Here is a 23,172-nt window from a genome sequence, read left to right as displayed (position 1 = left end):
GAAAAATTCTGACGTGCAGCAGACAGTTGCATGCAAACCTTTTCAAGTTTATGGTGACTGCCAGCTTTCGCAGTAATTTTAAGTTCCAGTTCTGCCTCCAACTCCTCACGCTCCACCTTGGGCCTCTTCCCCTCTCTTTTCACGGTTTGTCCGTCTTTTTCAAAACCCTCTGATAAAGTGCGTTTCAGTCCTGAGGTCGAACCCTTCTCCTCTTGCGCTAGTTAGGAAACAAAGATTAAAAAAGACTTGCTTACTACCCATTTATTGCGCTTTATCTGAACTCAGTCGACATAAATTTCTTGTGTTTTCAGGCAGTGTATTAACATATTTCTGCATTTTTTCACTCAGACCATTGCCGTTATCACAATAAACCACATATCAGAACAATGTCCATTAATTCAAGTCCAGTTTCCATTTGAACTGAACTTTCAACTGGACAGTGACATAATGATGATGTAAACAGGACAGGTTTGTGGTGATACTTGCTCTACCCCTTTATCTCAGACTCAGGAAAGGCACTTTGTCATGATACAGAAGATCACATATTAAAAGGACATCACATTTATGGTAGAAATTATGTAACTTAACATTGTGAAGTAGTAGGGAGTTGTCCTTCCAAAGTGATTGTGAGTCTTCAAATGTGTTATCGAATGCATCAACTCACACTTATAATAATCTGAATAACTGATGATGATTATCTGGAGATTAAGGTACATTTTCTGGCTTCCAACAGCAAGTGCATTCAAACTTCATTAAAAGGAAAAAGAAAAAAACTTACTTTCTTGCACAGTATAATAACTTTCCATAAGATAACATGAAAGTGTTTTTTATCATCCCTAACATTTGATTTACTAAACTTAAAGACTGCAAACTATGAGCTTTCTCCGTAGCATCTTAAAGCTGAACTTGATTTTACACGTCAAAGTCAATTTACAAATCACAGGGAGTAAAACACAACCTGATAACAGTTGCGTACTATCCTCTGCAACTCTGGAGTTCAGACAAATCTGACAAAAACTACAGTGTTTCTGGAGGAAGGGTCAAAGGGATGTCTCTGTCTGCTCATTAAATCATAACCCTGAAGTTTTCATGGCCTTCTATTTTAAGTCCACATCAGTTTAACAAAAGAACAAGAAATATATAGAGAATACTGAATGACATATCAAATACGGCTTGTTTTTGTTCATTTTTCCATTGGATTTCTGCTGATCTTTACCAGTGTAGAACAATGATCTTGAAGCTGTGTGACAGTGTCCACTCTCATACCTGTATTAGATGGTGGAGTGGACGATGGCCGAGATGGCTTTGTGGTTTTTCCAAAATCAGTTTTTTCCTTTTGGATCTCCACCTCCATCTTTTCCACACTGACAGATCCTTTCTTTGAATCTTCTTTATTATTCTTCTCTTGTTTTATGTCCTCCTCTTTGATTTCCTTTTCCTGTTTTAGATTCACACCAGAGGAGGAAGCTGGATGAGACGAAGGAGGACAAGAAGGAGAGGAATCGGAAGTTATAGATTTAGGTGAAGGTTTTTCATCTTTTATTTTGGCTGTGGAGGCCTCAGGGTCCTTGGCCTTTGTAGTATCACTATCTGTATCCATTGGTTCTGTGCAGTCAGATACTGGAGGTGGCACAGGCGAACATGGGACCAAACCTTTAACGGACTCCTTCACCGAATCCACAGCTGGCTCGACAGTCGCAGTCTGTTCCTCCTAAGGAAAAGCATAAATGGATAATTGTTGGGAACTTTTCTGACTTCCATTTTAAACCCATGTCACTTATATCATTTTGTATCATATTTATCGTGTTGTTCTGTACAATTTTATAAAAACTTTGAAGCATTTACCTCTTCCTTCTCCACCTCTGGAATCACTTCAGTGTCTTTTTCCTTGTTTTCCTTAGATTCTGTGGATACTGGTGTAACAGGCTCATTTGATGAAGATGATGAAGAACCTTTCTTCTCCTCCTCCTCCTCCTCCACCATCTTTTTCAGTTCAAAGTTCAGAGAGTGGAATGGTGATATGGGAGAAGTAGGAGTTTCTTCCTTTGCTTTTGGACTTTGTGAAGAGGCAGGAGAAGGCGACAGATTCAGGGACAAGAAAGGAGCAGGAGAAGCAGGTGATGTAGCGTGGGGGGAGTTTGAGTCCGAGATGTTGTTTTGCTCTTTGTCTCCAACTTTTTGTCCATCCTCTTTGTGCGTGCCATTCATCAGAAGAGGTGGAGATGGGTTCGATAAACCTGGAGCTGATGTCAACAAAGTGCTGTGAAGACTCTCCAGTTGCTGTCGATCACTGATCTTCATGGTTTTCCTGGCACGGAAAATCTTCTTCTTCTCCTCTGTCACAACAACTTCCATTGCTGCCTGTGGAGTGACAAGGAGAGATTAGATGCTACCACAGGGCATGATGATATCTACAGCTGCAGGAGTAAACAGCACAGTCTCTTCCGCTTGTGAACCTGTCCTGGACTTACGCACTGCATAGTGAAGAAATAGCTGTAGAGTTTCAGAGCAAACACAAGAGGTCACTGTGGAGCCCTGTGGCTTTCTTGTTTCTTCTTTCTAGAAGGTTCTTCTTTCTCAGAGGTCTGCATACCAAACTGGCCGGGTCCCTGACAGCCTCTCTCTTTACCACGAATTTGACTCAGTATTCAAGCCAAATCAAGCAGATCCTTCCTACCTGAATACACACTGCTGCATCTGGCCTAAAGTAACAACAGTCAAGGTGCAGCTCAGTGTGCCACAAACCCTTTTTCATGACAGTGAGAAAAGTTTCAACTGCTCTGGGTAATTCCCCTGGTCTTAGTTTTCTTTTTTTAACTTATGAATTTCATGTTCACCTAAGCCCCGATCCAGAGAACAGGAATGACATTGAAGTTCACAACAGCAGCAACACAACCTTCCTCCCATCCCCCCACCTTCTTATTGGTTCACTCCTCAGCGAATCATAATGCACAAACTGAGGCTGTGTTGGCAGCAGTAAAGAGGTTATGCAAAACATGAAGGATTTTCCGTACATTGTTCTGTTTGTTGCACAGATTGCAGTGAGGCTAGTTGTTATATTTTATATGTAGACATTTCATGTATATGTATATATATCATGCTTGAATGGATGTTATTATTCAAACTTTTTTTAATGGGAGTCAAACAAAATTACAAGCTGTGTGCTGCAGGAGACTGTGCTTAGCTGCATTAAAGGCTCGTTTTACATTCAGTAGCAAAACAAGAAATGTGCTGTGATCTTTAGTAACATGCAGTGAATATACTAATTAAAACATCTATGAATAACTCACCTTCAAGCTGAAAGATTCCTGGTCATGGACTTACAACAGAGGTTTTCGACAACCTGAGGGAAAAAAATATGTATCTTCTTAGTAAATAGTATATTAATGCTTCAAACTTGGACTTGACAATACAAATCAAAGTGTTACCCTAAATTTAGCTCTAGATCTGTCTCCATCCCCTGAAACTGAGCCTGTAGCTTCAGGGAGATATTTCATTTGTGTGGTCACTACAAATTTAATCAGACTGGAAGGGGTAGAGTTAGTCCATACCATACCTGCTATCCATACCTATTACTGACTTATATTCTTTATGAAGAATTTATAAAACTACACAACATTGCACTTTAAGGACCCATCTGGACTTAAAATGCTAAAACAGATTGGACTCTAGCCCGTAGACATGTTTACTACGTGTCATATCTGAATTTTAGAAAAGGTCATACTATTCTTTGCCAACACTGCTTTACACAAGAATTATTTCTACTTTTACTTCATATTTTTATTTTCATATATTTCCTCCGCCTGAAATGATTGAAGTTTTATGTGCAGTTTTAGCAGTGTAAGCTAACGTTCTATCCAGTGTTGTAAAAAATGTGATAAAAGCTTTTATTCAAGATTTTTGAACATAATATTTCAAACATGATAATTTGACGGCCATTCTTATTCAGCACTGGAATGAAGACTAAGCCTAATTTAGAGCTAAACATCGATAATGCATCATAACAAAAATTATCAACTGACTAATCAGCTATTTGCTGGCAAGATGCCAGTCTAAGAGAAACCCATTAGACATGACATGCTAACCAAAGCACACACAACAGTGAAGAAGAAAAAAAGAGAGAAATTTCTTGGCAGAACAATGGACAGAGAGGCATCAAACTGCAAGACAGAAGCTTTCATACAAATCACTTTACCCATATTTCAGTGAATGTAAACTCAAGAACGTGCAGCCACAGGGGTTTGTTTTTCAGCTGTGAGGCTTGATCAGTCTGTCTGTTTACACTCCTTTGATGTTACGGCAAAAAGCAGACACATTCAAACTGTAGATACTGTGTGTAGTTAAATCTGTTGCTGAGCACATAAAGTGATCTTTAGAATCTTATCTGATGAGAGGAATAACCTGCTTCAGTTTTACACTTGTAAAGTTGGTTAACTTCAGTGTCACTGCAAGACTGCAGGTGAGTTTCAGAGTCATCTGAAAAGGCATCAATCACCAACAATGTTTAATTTAGCCATGTGTACTTTGCAGCTTAGCAGGCTGTCACATGTGTGGAAAAAAATGCAACATCCGCTTAGAAGGCCTGGACTGAGCGTATACTTTACACTGTAAAGCTGAGTAGCACACTGAGATGCTGGCGCATACGCACAACACTGTAAGCCATCAGAACTCTGCTTTCATATCAGCAAGCATGCTCCCTGCAATGACCATAAACTACTCATTGTAATTTTTCAGCATAATTACATTAAAATGTAACCTGAAAAACCCAGCATGCAAAAAGTGAGCATAAACAAATAAAGAGCGGTGTAAATGGTGAGCACGATAACTGGTACACTTCACATTCCAATGTTATTGCACACTGCGCAGAGCACAATATCCCCCCTCCCCCATCCTACGGCCTCATTTACTACGCCTGGATTCAGTGCAGAAACATAAAATGGCCGTCAGCTCTGCTGTTTGCTGCCAGACTGAGCTCTATGTAGCTAGCTGAGCAGGATTCTCTATCAGATAGATCAGGTTGCAGCATCACCCTGCTTAATAAGAATTTTATGTTGACCCTGAGCCTTCACTAAGCTGCCAAAGTCAATAAAATGTAGAACATATAAAAATCATTATATAAAACAAAAACACTAATGAAGGCAAATTAAATATTCCTCAAGCTACAGCTAATCCACTGTCAGTTTTATTGTGCTGGTTGACAGTTTTAAAATATGGATAGTTATGGTTTAGGTCATGTTTTTATGTTTTATACACTATATATACACATTAACTATAAAATCCATTGAATTAAGAAAAACAAGTCTTACTAAATATCCTTTTCTTCAGACATACAGTTAACTCAGTTCATCAGCCCTTATATAGAAACGGGGCTCTCTGCAGCTACGTCAGTGAGTCCTCCGCTGCACCTGAGTTGGAGGAATGCAGAAATCATGTCATGTGTCAGGTGAACACAGACAGACTGGGTGTGGCATCTAATACACACCACAAAAACTGCATAATTTTTCAAGTGAGAAAAAGCACTAAATTCACTACAACAGCAGAGATACTATTTGTGCTTAAATTCTCACAAAGACCTAATGAACATATAGGAATATTAATAAATTATTCCTCTCAATGAGGTCTCTGAACTGAAGAGTATGGGTCTGAATTCACCCCATAATGTTAGAGTAGTAGACAACCATTATTTCTGTCTTTCTCTGTACTTTCTCTACACATCTTCTGTCAGACAATTCACTGCCAGGATTTAACTGGAGTCAACAATCCAACATGAGCCAACTTCAATGCACAGAATATTGGCCTTTATGCCTTTGTTGATAGGGCAGTAGAGTGAGACAGGAAATGGGGAGGCAGAGAGAGGGGGAATGACACGCAGAATAGGGCTGCTCGGAGCGGGATTTGAACCGGGGCCGCCTACAGTGAGGACTACAGCCTCAACACATGGGGCGGGTGCTCTACCCACTGAGCTAAACAGGATGTTTAGCGTTTTCATATTTTAATTTAAAAACTTACTAGTCTGTATTGTCCTCTCATTCTCATTCTTCGATAACAAGCCTCCCATATAGAAGAAGGAATTCTTTCACATACATGCTTTCATGCTAAGCTGGAGACATCAAAAACAGGAGGCAAACAGTGATGTGCTATTCCGGGTTTCGGGTTTTTGACTGTTTCTTTTCTCTTTAATTGCATAATAGCTGCTTGTAGTTGTTTCAGTACTTTGCCTCTGCAACCCAGTGTCAACACCAGGTCACTAGCCATTGATTTGATTTGTCAAATATCACTAAGTGGCAGTAACTGTGCCAAACTAGACATGCATGTCTCATACATGTCTCTGCCTCTGTGATGCCAAATAAATAGTAAACCTGGCATTTCAACTTCATGGTTACGAGGAACATCAAAACTTTCTCTTTCGGGAAAGAAGTACCACATTATGGCTCAGATGTAGAAGGTGCAACTGTGTTTCAGCAGGGTAACATCTTACTCACCAAATGTTGCCCAATATGATGGACACAGTACATAGACATGCATGTGCAACTTGCCAAAACACGTTGGCCTCGCAAGAATAGCATCAAAACTGTGACAGGTTTTTGGTTAGGCACCAGTTATTGGTGAGTATGTCCCTAGCTAGCATGCCAGACTTGTACTGGTACTAATGAAAGCATTTTTAAATTGATCAGTCTCTGACATATGGGTAGGCCTACATATGCTCTGGCTAAATGAGTTTAAAAAACAACAACATTGTCCTCCATTAAAATACTGGGACCTTTTCCCTGACACACAGAACTGTGTGTGAGTGAACCACAGTGTGGCATAAACAAATAAACAGCGACCAGCGAGCTCAGTGAACGTATCTCCACTGACTGTATGTGTCACCAACCAGAACAAGTAAAAGCTGTAAAAACTGCAAGACTTTTTTCAAGTTGTCAGTGTTGGGAATGATGAGAGGATTCCCAAATTCTGCTTTAAGCTTTCCGCCACAATAAGACACTCTGACACTACACACTCCATGAATTTTATATACATGCGACATATAAAATAGTGGTAGCAATTGTGCTTCTATCTGAATGAGTGCAATCTTGTGGGTTTGATCTGCAGCCAGACAATACTACATAAAGATAAAAAGACACAAGTAAAAAATGAATAGCATGTCTGACTGCTAGCAAGGGAGATGCTTTCACCTGTGGAATATCTGTGAGAAACAAAGCGAGTACTGAACAACTATAAATGGGTTGACACTGCTGTAAGTATATACATGTACAGCCATCTGAATGTATGAACACAGAACATGTATGACTCGAGTAAATAACTTAAGTTACTGACTGTGACCAGTGACAAACAATGGTTAAAAAAGCATGCACACTCCTGGCATAGTGCAGTGTTGCAGGTGTCAGAATCTCCCTACTGACATTGTTGATCAACTCCCTGACATTTCTATAATGTCTGAAATTAATGCTTTCTAATGAAAGGATTAAAAAAAAAACAAACAAATCAAAGAACAAGCCAAAGTCTGCCTTCTTCAACTAGCATAGCACCCTGTAGAATCAAAGCTAACCTTGAGAAGAGTGTGAAGCTGCGATGAGAACAACTGAGATAGATTTAAGTAACACAGAGAAATGTTAAACATGCTTTAAAAAGAAGAAATGTTGACCTTTAGCAGGATGTGTGGGACTGAGGCCTTCCATGTATTTGTTGATTGTGGGAGCAGGGAACAGCTGAAAGGCCAGCAAGAGAACATAAAAGAAAGGAGGAGGGGCTCAGTTAGGACTAGTCCATTTTGTTCCTTGCAGAGGTATGTTCTGTGAAGGCTGGGTGGCCCACCTGTGCCCACACTGGGTGATAATTAAACCCTTTGAAACGAAAAGTCAGTCCCTGACACAACACTGTGCTGCAATGCATAATATTACACACACAGATGAACAACAATTTTTCTCTTATAACATCTATCAAGTGCATGATATATATGCAGGCACAAAAAACACACACACAAATCAATGCTTGTGTCTACAACATTTTCAAGTACAGCGTGGTGATTATCAATATCAACCCTAGCTAGCAGCGCACAGACAGAGGGGAAGTACACTGCACAGGCTGTTGCTTAGCAACCCCCATCCCCCAACTCTAGAACAAACTAGTCCACAGTATGGAAAGCTACAGCCGACACGGACTAAACCATTCTGTAAAAGGGCAGAGGGGGCTGTCCCTTCTAAATAACATCAAAGGCAAAGAAAATGTTCTGATTAAAAAAGGTCAATCAGCACTGTACCACACAGAAATATCACAGGAGTGAAATACTTGACCTTTATTGAGGATCTGTATGTTTAAGATGTACCTACCTATACAGTTCAAAATGTCAAGCTGTTTCAGTTCATTATTTCATTGTTACTGTTTTAAGATGGTTGGTGCTGCAATTTTTTATTTTTAGCATAGTCAACAAATATATAAAGTAAGAAACCCTGAAACAGCTGTAAATAACCCTCCTCTTGCCTCTGTGCTGAACCTTTGAGAGATTCGATGTGAACTGCAGACATATGTCATGGTCACCTGAGGTACAATGTGGAATAACTGACCTGAGTACTTAGTTAGCTTCAGCCTACAATTGTGCCTCTAATGACTTGACCGGTGTGGACTGCAGAGGACCATACTCAGGCTGTAATATGATCTCTCATGTTTAGACCAAGCTACAGTCCAACTGAACAATAAACTGAGAGTTAAGGAAGCTCTGTCATTAAGGTGAATGATGTACATCTGACAGTCATCAACATCTTTAAACTTAAGCTGTATTTATTTAAATACTGTGGAAATACTAATTAGGATATGGTTGCTGTTTTTTTTCTAACTGGTAAGGTAAGCCTTGGCCTTCATCCTGTAGAGCTCATCCTGCTACACATCCTAGCTTCTCCATAAATGTTTCTTATTTAATCTCCTGTGTTAAAACTTTCAAAACAGGAATTTGGAATTACCATTTTTGACTTTGTGTCTGAAAAACTCTGAAAATCGACTGGCTCAAACAAAGTGTTTGCTGTGTTGTTTCATGAAAGAAAATTCAATTCAACAGTTAACAAAATTATGTTTTTCAATAAAAAGTTCACTTTTGACTGGAGGAAACTGAGGCCATTCATTCGATGTCAGATAAATAATTTGTTGAGTTTATCAATGAGCTACACAGCTAAAAAGCCAAGGTCAAAGGTTAAGGGAAGTGAGCTTGGTTCAGACTGTTCCATCCACCTGAAAACCAGGATGTGTTTATCTGTGGTGACAATGTCAAACCAAATAACAGAAACACCTCACTGTATGAGCTCTCAAACAATAACACGTAAAACTAACAAATAAAGCCAGTTTAAAAAGACAAAGCAGCACAACATGCACTTTAGTCAGGGCCTAGCTAGAGGCGCACAGCCAGCGCTAAATTGCACACCCACAACACACTCAACACAGAGGCAGCTGCACCCACCCTCCCCCGTCTCTCTCTCTCTCTCTCTCTCACACACACACACACACACACACACACACACACACACACACACACACACACACACACACACACAGTCTCCATTTCATTCTCTGGAACAGCCTCTCCTAGTCAAGCATGGACTGAACCATTCTGATGAGGGGAGGAAGTAGGTGTGGGGGTGGGGCATTCAAACAAAAGATAGAGGCCAAAGTGTTGAAGCAATCGAACAGTCAAATACAGCTACAGATTTGTTCAAAGAGTTTCATTTTCTTCAGATTTCACATAAAAAGTGAAATGCTACTGGAGAGTTTTTTTTAGCTGAGACGCTTTGATGTTATACTTAAAAACAAGTCAATATAAGCCTAATAAGCACTTTTCTCAGAAATAAGAATATATATATTTTTCACGATTTCATGATTATATAAAAAACTGTATTCAGTATTTTTGTGAAGTATTCTTTACATTTACAAGCAAGAAATATCGCTTTCTAGCCCCACAGCCCCATGCTAGCTGCACACAACAAGAAACCAGAGCACAGCTTGACACACTAAGCAGCCTCTATCCACCCAGCCTCTCCCACAGCAGGGAGGGCTGCTGTAAAACAGACTGAACCATTTCAGCACGGGGGTGGCTCCTCACTCAACAGGAACAGAGAACACCCACTTACAAACTGAAAAATATTGGTATTACATTTTAACTTCCTTTACTGAAGTCTGCCCCAATGAATTCTTCACAAGATAGTTAAAGTAATTTCCTGAGTAGACTAGTTGAGACTCAGAACAGACACAGACATTCAAGAAGTAGTAGAACAAGAAGTTAACAGGAAATATAATTTGTGATGACAATTAACTTTCAATCCCAAACTTCACCTGTCTTCATCAAAAGCCCTGTTGTGAGACTAAATAAAACCTTGCTGTGCGCACTCTGCCCATCCCCCCTTTCTGCTACTGCAGACACACAAAATGGCCACCAGTGCTGCTGCGAGCAGCATGCTGAGCACAGGCAAAAGCAGATCCTATAACAAACTCCGCCTACTTAGAAAAAACCACAGTGTATCTGCAGAAATCTCCATGCGTACGTTGATCTTCAGGGAAAACAAAGAATTACTTCTTATAAATAATGTTATCTCTGTGATAGTGATCACCTCTAAATCCTGCTTCACTGTTGCTGCCAGAGCCACATGTCTGACGTTCACTGTTCAGCAACACCCTGAGCTATGACTGAGGAGTTATCAAAACTAATTAGTTATTTTTTTCCATCTCATGAGTTCACAGCCACACTGCTAAATGTTTTATGAACCTGAGTCTAGATAACTGGGTAAGAAAAAAAAGCCTTCTCTCCTTCAGGCTGCCTGAAGCGCTTCAACCAGGCAGTGAAGCTGTCAGACTGAGAGGACGCTGTTGGTCTCACTTATCAACCAACCACTACAATCCATTTTTAGCAGTTACTTCACATTAGACATTTTCTGTGGAGTTTATATTCCGAGTAGAAAAAAGATGTCAGCCAGTGAGAGCAGAGGCTGCATTCCAACATTACTGCGCACAGTGCGTAGTCTTCCCTCCCCCACCCTCACTGCCTGCATCTGGATTCACTGAAACTCAAAATGGCCACCTGGTCTGCTGTGCGCAGCCACACTGAGCCTTCAGAGCCTGCTGTATCTAGTACAACAGCTTATCATGTTACGGCAGCACCACATCATTGAAAATAACTTCAGTTTGCATAATGCTCACAAAGACTCGCACAAACATTTTAATTCAGTTGAATGACCGCGCCACAATATTTAGCTGAATGAAACAAAAGCAAATCTCGCACGGTTCTCCAGAAGCTGGGAACTTACTGGTGTGGCTGTTACACCAGCTTCACTAACTGTTAGCAAAGGCTGAAGCATACATCATCATGTTGTTTTGCTCTGTAAGCTGCTAAAAGGCTGGCTGTATTTCCTGCATTGCACTCTGAATCCCTATTGGTGTTACTGGCTTAACATCACAGGTTGTTTCTTAAACATCATTACAGTCGGTCTAGTCTTCATTTACGTTCCCTTGCTAACTGATTTTACTAAAAACCTTGATGTTTCCACCAGTGGCTGTGTGATCACAGTGATGAGGATGGGTCTCTGTGCTAGGCAGTAAAGCCCCTGTATGTAAAAAACTCCTAGATTTTTGCATCTTCTTCTCCATTGTATTGAGAGGTACACTTTCTAATCACCTTCCAAAGATATCTAAGTCAGATGGACTGCAAACTCTGAATACCCAGTGGTGTGGAGCAGAGTGAGGATGTATTTATCTATCTAGATGTTAGCTCTGTGAGAGACAGGGCGTACCCTGCCTCTCACCAACGCATGTATGGAAGACTTCCAGTTTCTCATGACCCTAACAGCAGAAAAGGTGTAGAAAGTGTTTTGATGGATGCACATCAATGTAAAATCACACAAGCAGTAAGACTAATTTAAAACTCATAATATATTAATACATTAATAACTTAATAAATAAAGACAGATATAGTGTTATTATTCTAGCGTAATGATATCACAAACCTCAGGACTGTGGATAAAAGGGATGAAAACTGTTAAAAGGAGACATTTATTCAAGTAGATGTAATGTTTCAATATTTCCAGAGAAACTTTATCTTATAGAAGATTTTAACTGTAATAATAAATTCTATATATACTAGCACGTATCATAATGTTTATGTGCAACAACACAAGTCGTCTGAACAGCAGCTCAATCATTCAAACTGTTAATAAACACACACAAATAAAGTGAACTGCCTGGCAAAGTAAATATGAATTATAAAGTGATTCAATACTGAAAACTTCGACCACACACCATACCATCTACCACCTAGTGCAGACTCTATTCATGCTTTCCCACATGATCAGGCAGTTTTATGTCTTCTGCTATTTGACAACTACAAAACCAGATGGAGCCAAGTCTGAAGCTGATTATTGATCTTCTCTGTGATATTGCTTCATGTACGTATAACAGTGTCCTGTTTTCCATCCAGTCAGGTGGGCATTTTCCCCTCACATGGTAAACTAGCAAAAGGGCCCCAAACACAATTATAATATTTGACATAATATTCCAAATTTCAACTCCAATGAAATGAATCTGTAGTACACTGCAAACACAACAATTAATCGTATCAACTAAATACACTTCAACCCACTGATAGATTCAGCACAACCTAATAGTGTTTTAAGGAGACTAATCATATATGGACAGAAGCTCAGGGTGAACAATTCAAACCAAAATATGCCAAAATAACAGCATCAAAGGAAAGTTATTCTGATATATGTTTAAGCTGCTCAGCAATGGTCTAAAAGCATTGCCTCTTAGCCTATTATTGCCCAAACGCTGAATGCATGATTTGTTTTTCTGTCCTTGTAAATGAGTGAAGACTAGGAAAGGCTGGATAGAAGGAAAAGGGGGAAGAACAACAGGGGGGGGGGGCTAAACCAGGAGTTTCCATGTGAATCAAACAAGCACATGCTGCTGCTTCTTTACACATGCGCTGCTGAGGGAGGCTCATACATGGCTTCAAAAAAAAAAAGAAAAAGAAAAAAAAAAAACACACAAATGTGGACCAGTACACTACAAACAACACAAAACACCATGTATAAAAAAAAAGTTAACCTAGGTTCCCTGAAAACACAGTAATAAAACATCTTTGGTCAATTTTAGAGCTGAAAGAACTTCATGTATTAGCTGCTGTTTCTCTGGTGAACTCTGACAACCTAAAGGCCATCTTTGGAGTAACTACAGTTTAAGTCATATCGCATCAGCTCTAGCTAGCACCACAGTCAGATCTAAGTCTACAGCCTGACACAGAGCACAACCACCCCTCCCCCACACCAGCAGTCTGCTCCAGTCTGGAGGTTTACAGCCAAGCATGGATTAAACCATTGCAGCAGAAGGGTGTTCTCACCAACAAGGGAGGGAGCTAGAGAGGTGAATGACAAATTCAAAGCTCTCCGAACTATTTGAGCTCTGTAGCTATACGTTCAAAATTAAGTTACCCTTTGTTAAACAGGAAAACATTCTTAGTAAATTTTAAGTCTCCTAAATTAGTCAATTTTCCACCCCTGGCCCTGAAGAGCATTTCATTCTCCCTGAGCTGTTTGATCAAATTTTATTTCTGTCTGTGCAGGAATATCTTATCTATGTTTTTTTCTAAACGTGGCTCATTTCTCAGAAGTTTGTACCATGAAAATTAAGGTGCATGGTGTTTTATGGAAGAGTAAATACAATGCCATGAGCTGCTTTTCCCTCTCACACATTTTGACATTAGTAGAGAGTAGCTATGAGGAAAATACAGATTATTTTCTGAGACAACTGCCATAACACACAGCTAACATTTCCTGAAGTTAATGATTTGAATTAGTCAACAAGCTAGCCTTCCCTACACGTTCCCCACCCCCACTCCTTCCCCTTGATGGATTGTTTGCAGTGAATGCTGGAGCAGAAAATGGCTGCTGCTGCTGCTGTACGCAGTTAGAGCAAAAACAATCCCCTTCAACAAGAACACAGATGTCTTCTTCTTCTGTCTCTTGTTACTCTATTTATTTGAAAATCTATCTCATTTGCTGCTTTTCTACCTACTGGTTTGTTCTCTCGTCTTTGTTTTTTGATCACATTTTTGTATCTGAAGATCTATTTGACCTCCAACACCTGGTGAATTTTAATTTAGATTTACATCTGTGTTATCGAGCTACCATTTACTACATAATAACAGTTCTAATAATAACGATAATAATGATCATTTTAGACACAACAGACATGCAAACTTTCAGAATTTGTCTAACTGTCGATTTATCTTTCTCAAGACTTAAAAATTATCTTTAGTTTCTCGGAGCATTGTGGTGGTCATCAGGAAAAAAATGTCATGGTTGTTTAAATTATGTCTTCAAGGATCACCTTGAAGCTGCGACTCAATCACATTTAAGGTGTCAGTATTTTTTAAACTAAATAATGATCAGTGTCTGAAACTCCCCACACCTTTTTAACATCAGAGTTGGGGGCACAGAATTCAGATTTTTTTTCCAAAACCAACTGGACAATTGAAAAACATGCCCACTTCACACAACCTGGCCAGATGTGTGTAGCTGAGAGAATGGGCACAACCGAAACTTCTCTCTCAAGCACTGCACTGGACTACCAGGGCTATCCCTTTTTATTGGAAAATTTAACTTTTGTACGAACACAGGAAATAATTAAATATTCAAGGTGTAATGCTCACCAGGTAGAGCAAAAACAATATGCTAAGGCTTCACTGCAGGTTTGATTCTGGCCTGGGCCCTTGCTACATGTCACTACCCCGACTTTCATATCGCTCTCTACTATCGCTATAAAATAAAGCATGAATGCCAAAGAAATCATTTTTCAAAAGAAAAAACAAACTGTAACGGCCTGTTCAAAGTTTACAAAACCTAAATGCACTAGAGTGTATAAAGCAGTCTGCAGTGTAGTCCAGTTGATGGCGCTCTTGTTTCACTATCAGCCTTGCCTATTGCATGTCCTGTTAACCTACCAGGAAACTAGGGCTGCACAACTAATCGATATACAATCCAAATCGCAGGAGCTGCTATTTTTTGGACAAAGAATGTGAAAATGTGTCACAACATTATTGTGCATTGTTAGCACCATGAGCGTTGTGGTGCTACAGAGACACTCTGGCCTATAAATCATATTCTCCACACATAAGGAAAATACTTGTTTGGTACAAGGCCCAACAAAAATAGTATCATAATTTTTTACAGTTTTTCATTGAAAATGAAATGCAAAAACAATAATTCCAATGGAAATCGTATCGCAATCTAAGCCTAATAGACAAAATGTAAGAGGACACTAATGAGCAAAACCAAGCTTATCAGATAATGATGATGCCAAAGTGCCTGAAAAGCAGTGTGCGTAAGTATTTTGGGTTCTGTACCATAGATGGCAAAATTACAGACAAAGAGGGCGCTGTTTGCTGTCTTTGTAAAAAAAAAGTTCTGCTTTACTCTAAAATGACATGGTAAAGCAGGACTAAGATTAATTTGCACAAACTGCGTTAGTTTGACTTTGTTCAAACTTGACAACACCTCATTGTGACTGGTGCTGTTGCAGGTAACTGTAGCATAACAAGTAAGCCAACTTTCTACCTAACATGAGTTGCCATTAATGAATCAGTCAATAAATCAATCAATGATGTTAGCTAGATATTGTTTCTGTGTAAGGTAGTTTTATCATGGGGTTACAAAGGTCAAAGTGAAAATTGGTGGCTGATTCCAACACTGATTTTTTACCATTATAAACTCACATTGTCTTATCTTATCCTACCACTGCTATGCTGACGACGCCCTTCTATTCTTCCCATTACGTCAATCAAACATCACAGACATAGCCTGCCTTGAATCATGCAGGTGCTTGTCAGCTCCTGCCTGAACTACTGCAACTCCCTCCTTACTGTGCGTTCACACCAAACGTGATGGACGCGATGTCATCGCCCGTAACGCGAGTATCGTGTCGCTCGACACATTTGTGTCACATTTGTGATCATCGCTTTATCGCGCGATGACGCAATCCACCTCCCGCTATTTTCTTCACATCCCGCTGTTTTATTTCTTTCTCTCGTCAACCATGGCTGAGTTAACAACCGTAGCTGCGCTTTATCTGTTGTGGACGTCTGATTTAATGAAGACGTCCACAGTCCAGCTGTACCTCCTTGCTAACCTTCTTCCAGACATTATCTCTTTTGTTTCTGTCCCGGTAAAAGTGGGACGTTGTGTCGTATAGCTCCATGTATCCACCATGGATGTATTATAAGAATAAGGTCTTATAATATATCCATGGTGTCCACAGACAGCCACAATAATTTTCTCCTCCTTTTTTTGAAATGTGCGTCTGACGTAACTACGTCGGTGGCATGGTTTGGACATCAACGCTGATTGGATGTCGCGGCACAGCGTCACGCGATGTTGCTTGAAAAGTTCAAATTTTTCAACTTCAAGCGATGGACGTGATTTGGGCAATAGGAGCGACGCGATGGACGCGATGAGGCTTCCATCGCGTCTCCCCTATCGCCCGAATCGCGTCGCCCGACGCAGCATCGCGTGTCATCGCGCCATTTACATTGACTTTGAATGGAAACTTGTGGCGTTCATCGCGTCCATCGCGTTTGGTGTGAACGCACCGTTATTGGAGCTCATGCATGTAACACCCAGCCTACCACCTGAAGCTTGTCTTGAATGCTGCCGCCTATCTGGTTTTCATTCTTCCAGAGTTTCCCCCTTTTGTGTTTACTATCCCGGTTCCCACTCACGTCTAGTTCAACACTCTGGTGTTGGCCTTCAGGGCAGTGAAGGGAACTGCTTCTTCCTACTGACAGGTTATAGTCAAACCCTCCATTCTAACGCAACTGCTGTATTCCTTTGCCTTTTGGCTAGTGGCCGCACCATCACTCAGAGGACAGTGTGGTCTTCTTCCTATCAAGTTTGAATAGACTTTTTGTAAGTCAGTTTGGACAACTGTATCTGTCAAACACTAGCAGTGTATGAAACGCTCGAAATCTAAACCTGCTGTTTCCTGTTGAACCCAGCACTCATGTGGTGTCAACTTGTCAACTCTCCCTAACCTTCTTAACTTCTTTTTATTGCAGGATGAGATGTGCCAGGTGCTCATCTTTTGCACTGATTCAACTGAGAGTTCCACGCCTATTCAAGCATCAAAAGTGCTGCATCTCTCATTTACCTCACAGTCTTTGCAGAAAATGTCCAGGTTTACTTTCAGAACTGCTCGGCCACAGTACTATTATATATTAAGAAGAATTTTGTGGACTTTAAGACTATAAATATGCTTGAAGTCACAGTTGTACATGGGTTAAGCTTCTATCATCATGGACATAATGTGAAATCAGTGGACAATAAGATGGATGAGCTAATAAGTAGTAAGGAATTGGAGAAACATCTGAGAGTATAGTGTTGTGCATCACAGAGACATGGCTACAGGGAGATACTCCAGATCCCACCACTACCAACAATGGCTTTCAGACAGCTGGATGGACAGGGACAGAGACCAGAAAGAAAAAAAGTGGTTGCCACCTTTATTATAGGCATTGTCCATACTACATTCAGAGGTCCTGTTCAGACCTGGTATTTCCTGGTACTTCCCATTTCCTAACTGTGTATTGTGCTGTTGTAACTAAGGAATATCCCTGCAGGGATCATTGATGTTTTTTCTGATACTGAAGAAAGAACTGTTGCTGAAGAACTACCATGGCAAACAGCTGGGCGCAGGCTCCAGAAATCAACCACAGCTCAAACCACCCAAAGAGATACATTGTTCTGACAGCTCAAGCTTGCAGACAACTCCAAATAAGTCAGCCTGATAAGATGTATGTCCAAGAGCTAATGTCAACTAATGTCCAAGCTAACATAACCTGTTCAGACCTGGTATTAACATCTGTCTCAGGTGATCCACAAGTGGACTGCGCTAAGTACAGGTGTGAACGCAGCCGAGACGCATTCAGGACACATTTGAGACCCAATCACTTAGACCACATTCACAGGTGATCTGGGCCACATGTGGCCACATTATCTTTGTAGTGTGAATGCAAATGGGCCACATTGTAGGTCTACCTCCTCTACTGATGTCCTCTGACACAGTCCAATTAGTCTCGTCACAGTTTCATAATGAACTGAAAATATTGTACTATGGATAAATCCTTATTTCACAGTAGAGTGGTGAGCAGCACATTGATTCGCTCAACTACTCTGTCCTCTGTCACTCTTTTGCTTGTTCTATCAATGACAATGGACCCGTCTGTCAGGTTGGATAAATACAACACCACATACCTGTTTATTTGAATATGAAGCAGGGAAGTAAGATCCGATCACAAGTGGTCACTCGAGACGCATGTGGAGACGCGTTTTGAAGCAGGTGTGAACAGATTTGCTTAGAGCTCACCACTTGTGATCAGATCACTGAAGACTCATGTTAATAACAGGTCTGAACAGGACCATTCAGACCCTACTTCGTGCCATTACTGGTTATTGGGAAGAGATGAAAAAAGTGGAGAGGATTCGCTCAATCTCTCATTTCATTCTTCATAAACCTACCTCTGTCACTTTTTTTGTGCAACACCATAAATACTTTTGAGGAGAAACTGTCTGGAAGTAAATACACTTACCCACATTTGAGTAATACATTGTCAAGACTACAAAGATTTTTGAAGATGGAAAGAGATCCGAAAGGCAGTGTGATGTAATGTTGAGGAGCCTTTAACAGCTTGCTTTTTACCTCCTTTAAGTGCAACTATGATCACAAACAGATTGACATAATAGAGTGCATAGAAATCTGCACGCTAAAGCAAATTTTAGACATGGTGCAATGGCATGCAAAGGCAATGGAAAAACACCAGTGGGCATGAAAAGATGTGAATTCGTCCAGGGTAGCGCAAGCTGAGGTGGAGATGACACAAGCATACAGAGTAGGTTTCTGATTCACACTTAACCCCTGTTTTCTGGTGTGGTGTCATACAACTGGTGCATGTCCTTGCACATAAATCTTGCTACCTCGTTGGTGCTTATTATCCTACCTGTGAACTTTTTTACAAGCTTCTGGCAAGAGTCCTGAGGATGAGTGTGATGGAAAATAGGCAGTCAGACGAGTTGTTGTACAGAAGGTTTTGTACCACTCGTTATTGATGCTTACGCTACCTCAACTGTTAATTTCATATAATGTTGTCATTATAGAGTAAGGCAGAAGTTTTCAAACAGTCGGCAAACAGCCTTATCTTTATTTTCCCATTATCAGTGAAGAACCCAATATACTCCCACATACTGCTTCTCAGATGCTTCTGTGTCATGATTATCCTCCATTTTTGGCTTGAGCGGAACAGCGGGATCAGCCATGTAAATGTGAATGTTGCTGACTGACTGACTGAGTTCCATTCCAGTCACCATTAGTCAGCTGAATGCCATGTGACTGAGTGATAGAGATGCGCGACTGGTCATCTCAAGTTTTCCCATTGGCGTGAACATGTAGTGTTGTAGATTAACTGACTTTTGACCTTAGCAACTTTTGTCTAAAGAAAAGCACCTTGCAACAAATCTAGCGACTTTATGGATAAACCCAACTACTCTTCGTAGAAGAGAGTCACCAATATTGCCCTACAAGCATGAGGTTGGGCTTTACCTCTGCAGGCACACCTTTCTACACTGACCACACAGCCACTGATGTAAATGAGCTTCTAACTTTCTCTCTGAGTGATCTTTTTACAATATATCCGAAATCACACATTCTTTAACTTATGTGTATTATGATTTTGTTATAAAATCTGGATTTTAGCAGTGAAGAGCAGCAGCTTCGAAATGGCTTGGAAGTGACTGCTGGTTAACATGTTGTCTGGGCTGTGTTTCAGTCACTATTTCATACAAATAGCCTACACCGCAGTCCAGGAATATACTAGGCATCACATAGTTTTGTTATTTATTAGCTTATTTTACTGGCAACATGCAATAGGTCACACTGACAGTGAATTTTAAAACACCCTCTACTGGACCACCCGGAAAACTACTTCAAACTGTCTAATACACTTGTAAAGTGTAAATTTTTATTTCAAACTTTTCATCGCAGATTAAATATTAAATTTTTTTCCCCACATTTGAACGTCTTTCGAATAAACAAGTGACAACTCTAAAACAGAGACATGTGGAAAAGGGGTGCTTGGTGAGTTCTAGGCTCAGTCAAAGGCTGATCTGTCACAGTCAGACTAGTGTCATACTCTCTGGCATCCGCAACAGTCCACAAGGGTCAATGTGATGTAAATTTCATCATCAGAGGGTGTACCCAAGGTTCTGTGAAGACATCCGTCTACCCAACAACTCGTTGTGGCAGTGTGTACTTGTCTGTGCCAGTACGTGCAGCCTTTCTGCTACAAGGACACCAACTGCAAGCGAACTAAAAAGAAGTATAATACCAACAATGACACTTCCATGGTGTCTGCAGCTGTCCATGCATTCCACTGATTCAATAGTGAGCACATTTAAGCGTTGCTGAGTTGCTATGCATCAACATTAGCTAAGGATGTCCTGATTAAGTTATTTTAGAAGAAGAAGAAGAAGAAGAAGACTTCATTTAGAGTTTGAGTTGTTGAAACTATAAATCACGCAGTGTATTTGTAATTATACAGTAATCTACCCCCCCCCCCAACAATCTTTGGCTGAGTACAGACATCGGCTGTTTGTCAGGACACCTATTGTTACCTGCTGGCAGTGACATTTGTCATTTTACCAGGTGAAAACAACATTTAGTGACGGGTAAAAACGAGAAACCCCAGTCTAGATGTTTTGTACACTGCTGTTTGTTAATGGGAAAGAGACATGACTGATTTGTTAGCATTATACGTTTAACAAATCTGGGTATTTTGCTAGCTTTGGTGTCTAAACTCAGAGTTGCTCTCATTGAACCTACATAATTTCTCACATTCATAAACTATATTTTGCACTCACACATGTAAACAATTGAAGTGATGGCTTTTTGTGATTCATTCATAGGTGTCTGTTATTCCTAGGATGCATTGGAGATCCAATCACTCAGACCCCATCCAGAGGTGGTCTGGACCACACACGGCCACACTGTTTTAGCAGTATGAACGCAAATTTGTCCTGGGCCACATTGAAGGGCCACCTACTCAACTGACATCTTCTGCCACAGTCCAATTTGCATATAGAGCAGGGAAATGAGATCCGGCCACAAATGGTCACTGAAGATGCATATGGAGACATATTTTAATGCCAGGTGTGAACTGACGTGCTTCAAGCTGTCCACCTCTGATCAGATCAGCTGAGACGTATGTTACCGCCAGGTCTGAACACGGCCAATGTTTCCACATGCACAATGCATCTGGTGCACAGTGGGGAGCTGACAATAAATTATATGAAGCAAATTAAGGAAGAAGGCTGAAATAAATTTTCTTGTCACTTTCATCACTTACTATACAAGACATACAGAAATCTGCTGCATATTATGGAAAGACTGACATACAGAAGCATACAGAATACTAAGTTATGACTGGTTAAATTCCTGTTCAAATGCTGTACTTAAAGCATTTTGCTGGGTATTCATTCATTCATCCATGCAGTTTACATGAGTAAAAACTGAAAATATTAGAAGGGAGAAATCCGGTCTAATTATTGCTATGGATGATAACTGAGTTAGATTTAACAGCGTTCTGTTCAGTGCCTTCATGTTAATCTAATGGAAAAATGCGTTTCTGAATGTTACTAGGTCCAATTTAGTAAGAATGCCGCCATGAGTTGAAGACTTGTTCAGACATGCAAGCAACATGAAAAATTGCAATAAATTTTCAAGTTGACAAGATGAGTGATAGGAGACATATTGTGAGTGTATGTAAAGCCCAAACATATACTACAGTTACTACATAACTGAATTGTCAATGTTTTGTACATGTTATAAGCAATAATGCTGTCCATAAAAATCTCAAATTAGGATAAAAGTGGTATAGTAGGGTGCTCTCAACATAAACAAACAAATATGTGGGCCTGACTAATTTATTATGGCCTATGTGTGAAATGCAAAATGCTAATTTAAAACAAGTCAGTCTTTCTAATTATCAGCATGGCAAGATATAAATGACCAATAACATACACTGAGCGGTTTGAGACTGAACCAAGATCATATTTCTTATCATTCTCATTTTCAGCCCAAAGCAAAGAAACTGGCTCTGTAACTAGTTGAAACTGGTCCTTATACACTTGGCGTGTCTTAAAAATGTGATAACTTAAATGTTTGAAAAAAAATGTTTGTCAATATGTGTCAATTAAGATCAGAGACTTTTTTTTTTTTAAACCGATGACCTAATCAATTCTGCAAATAAATTCGGCTATTATCTATATGGTCAAAAAACTAAGGTTAATTGACTGTGTTAATATTTATATGCCGAAGGGAGCACAAGTGTTCATATTGTATACTGCACACAAATCAAAAATAAATGTTACAGGATCAGCCTTAATGCCAACAGTTTTCAGAAAGTACATATTCAGTTGTAGTGTTGGAAACAACGGAAGGCCATATAAGCCTATTAGATGACATGTTCACAGATTCTATTGTGTGGGTGCATAAGGTAGCTCTCTTATCAAATGGATGGTTTCTTATCCATTGAGTATGATCATGTTTAATCATAAAAGTTAAAGTTACAGAACATCTGGCAAGATAACCATACACTCTCTAACGTCTACAAACAAGCTAATGTGAGGAAAAAAAACGCCACTCAGTTGAAGGTATTATACTCCCCTTTTTAACAATGCTCAATGTACATTTAAGCAGCTGCACAGCACTGACTTTCATTTGGTAACAACTATGTGGAAACCAGGATTGAGAGAGGTGCCACTACCAAGCACACAAACTCCTCTTTTCTCCATATGTAGAACATTTGGAGGTCTCACTATAGAAAAGAAAACCCCTCAATTTCCCCTACATTCTTATTTAGTATCTACTTGAAAGCAGCTAGCTCTCCAAATTGTTGAAGCAGGTGTACGATCAATAGGAAATTCTCATCAATGTACTGGATAAGAGGTTAAACAAATAATTTTTAAAAAACTACTCCTAACATTTACACGAAAGATTTTGACAAATTGTAGGTGGAGCCTTTCAGGGCTGCTTCCTCTCCAGCAGAAAAAATAGATTGTGTAATGAATTACAAGTGCACCATTTGAGCACTGCCAC

At 40.0% G+C, this 23,172-nt stretch overlaps 2 protein-coding genes across 7 annotated transcripts in view; one reads left to right on the top strand and one right to left on the bottom strand.

Annotated features, from left to right (window-relative positions):
* Positions 1-23,172, top strand: part of mb (myoglobin) — an 83,143-nt gene that overhangs the window by 11,381 nt on the left and 48,590 nt on the right. The window lies entirely within an intron of this gene.
* The window catches only part of atf7ip (activating transcription factor 7 interacting protein), a 40,400-nt gene that overhangs the window by 7,009 nt on the left and 10,219 nt on the right, over positions 1-23,172 (bottom strand). For 4 of the 6 annotated variants that reach the window (XM_071473269.1, XM_071473271.1, XM_071473270.1 and 1 more), the window contains 4 exons: positions 3,291-3,343; positions 1,846-2,361; positions 1,267-1,711; positions 39-217 (listed from right to left, as the gene is read on the bottom strand). In XM_071473269.1, the coding sequence (XP_071329370.1) occupies positions 39-217; positions 1,267-1,711; positions 1,846-2,355 (1,134 nt within the window). In that variant the 5' untranslated portion in view covers positions 2,356-2,361; positions 3,291-3,343. Of the gene's footprint in view, positions 1-38; positions 218-1,266; positions 1,712-1,845; positions 2,362-3,290; positions 3,344-7,645; positions 9,336-23,172 lie in introns of those variants that run through there. The other 2 variants (XM_071473272.1, XM_071473268.1) reach the window with 2 other exon arrangements.

Source organism: Trachinotus anak, unplaced genomic scaffold (assembly GCF_046630095.1).
Source record: "Trachinotus anak isolate AG129_WGS33_773 ecotype Australia unplaced genomic scaffold, CSIRO_AGI_Tana_v1 ptg000049l, whole genome shotgun sequence".
NCBI classification, from domain to species: domain Eukaryota; kingdom Metazoa; phylum Chordata; class Actinopteri; order Carangiformes; family Carangidae; genus Trachinotus; species Trachinotus anak.
The sequence above is the reverse complement of the archived record's forward strand: the minus strand, read 5'-3'. Positions and strand labels throughout refer to the sequence as shown.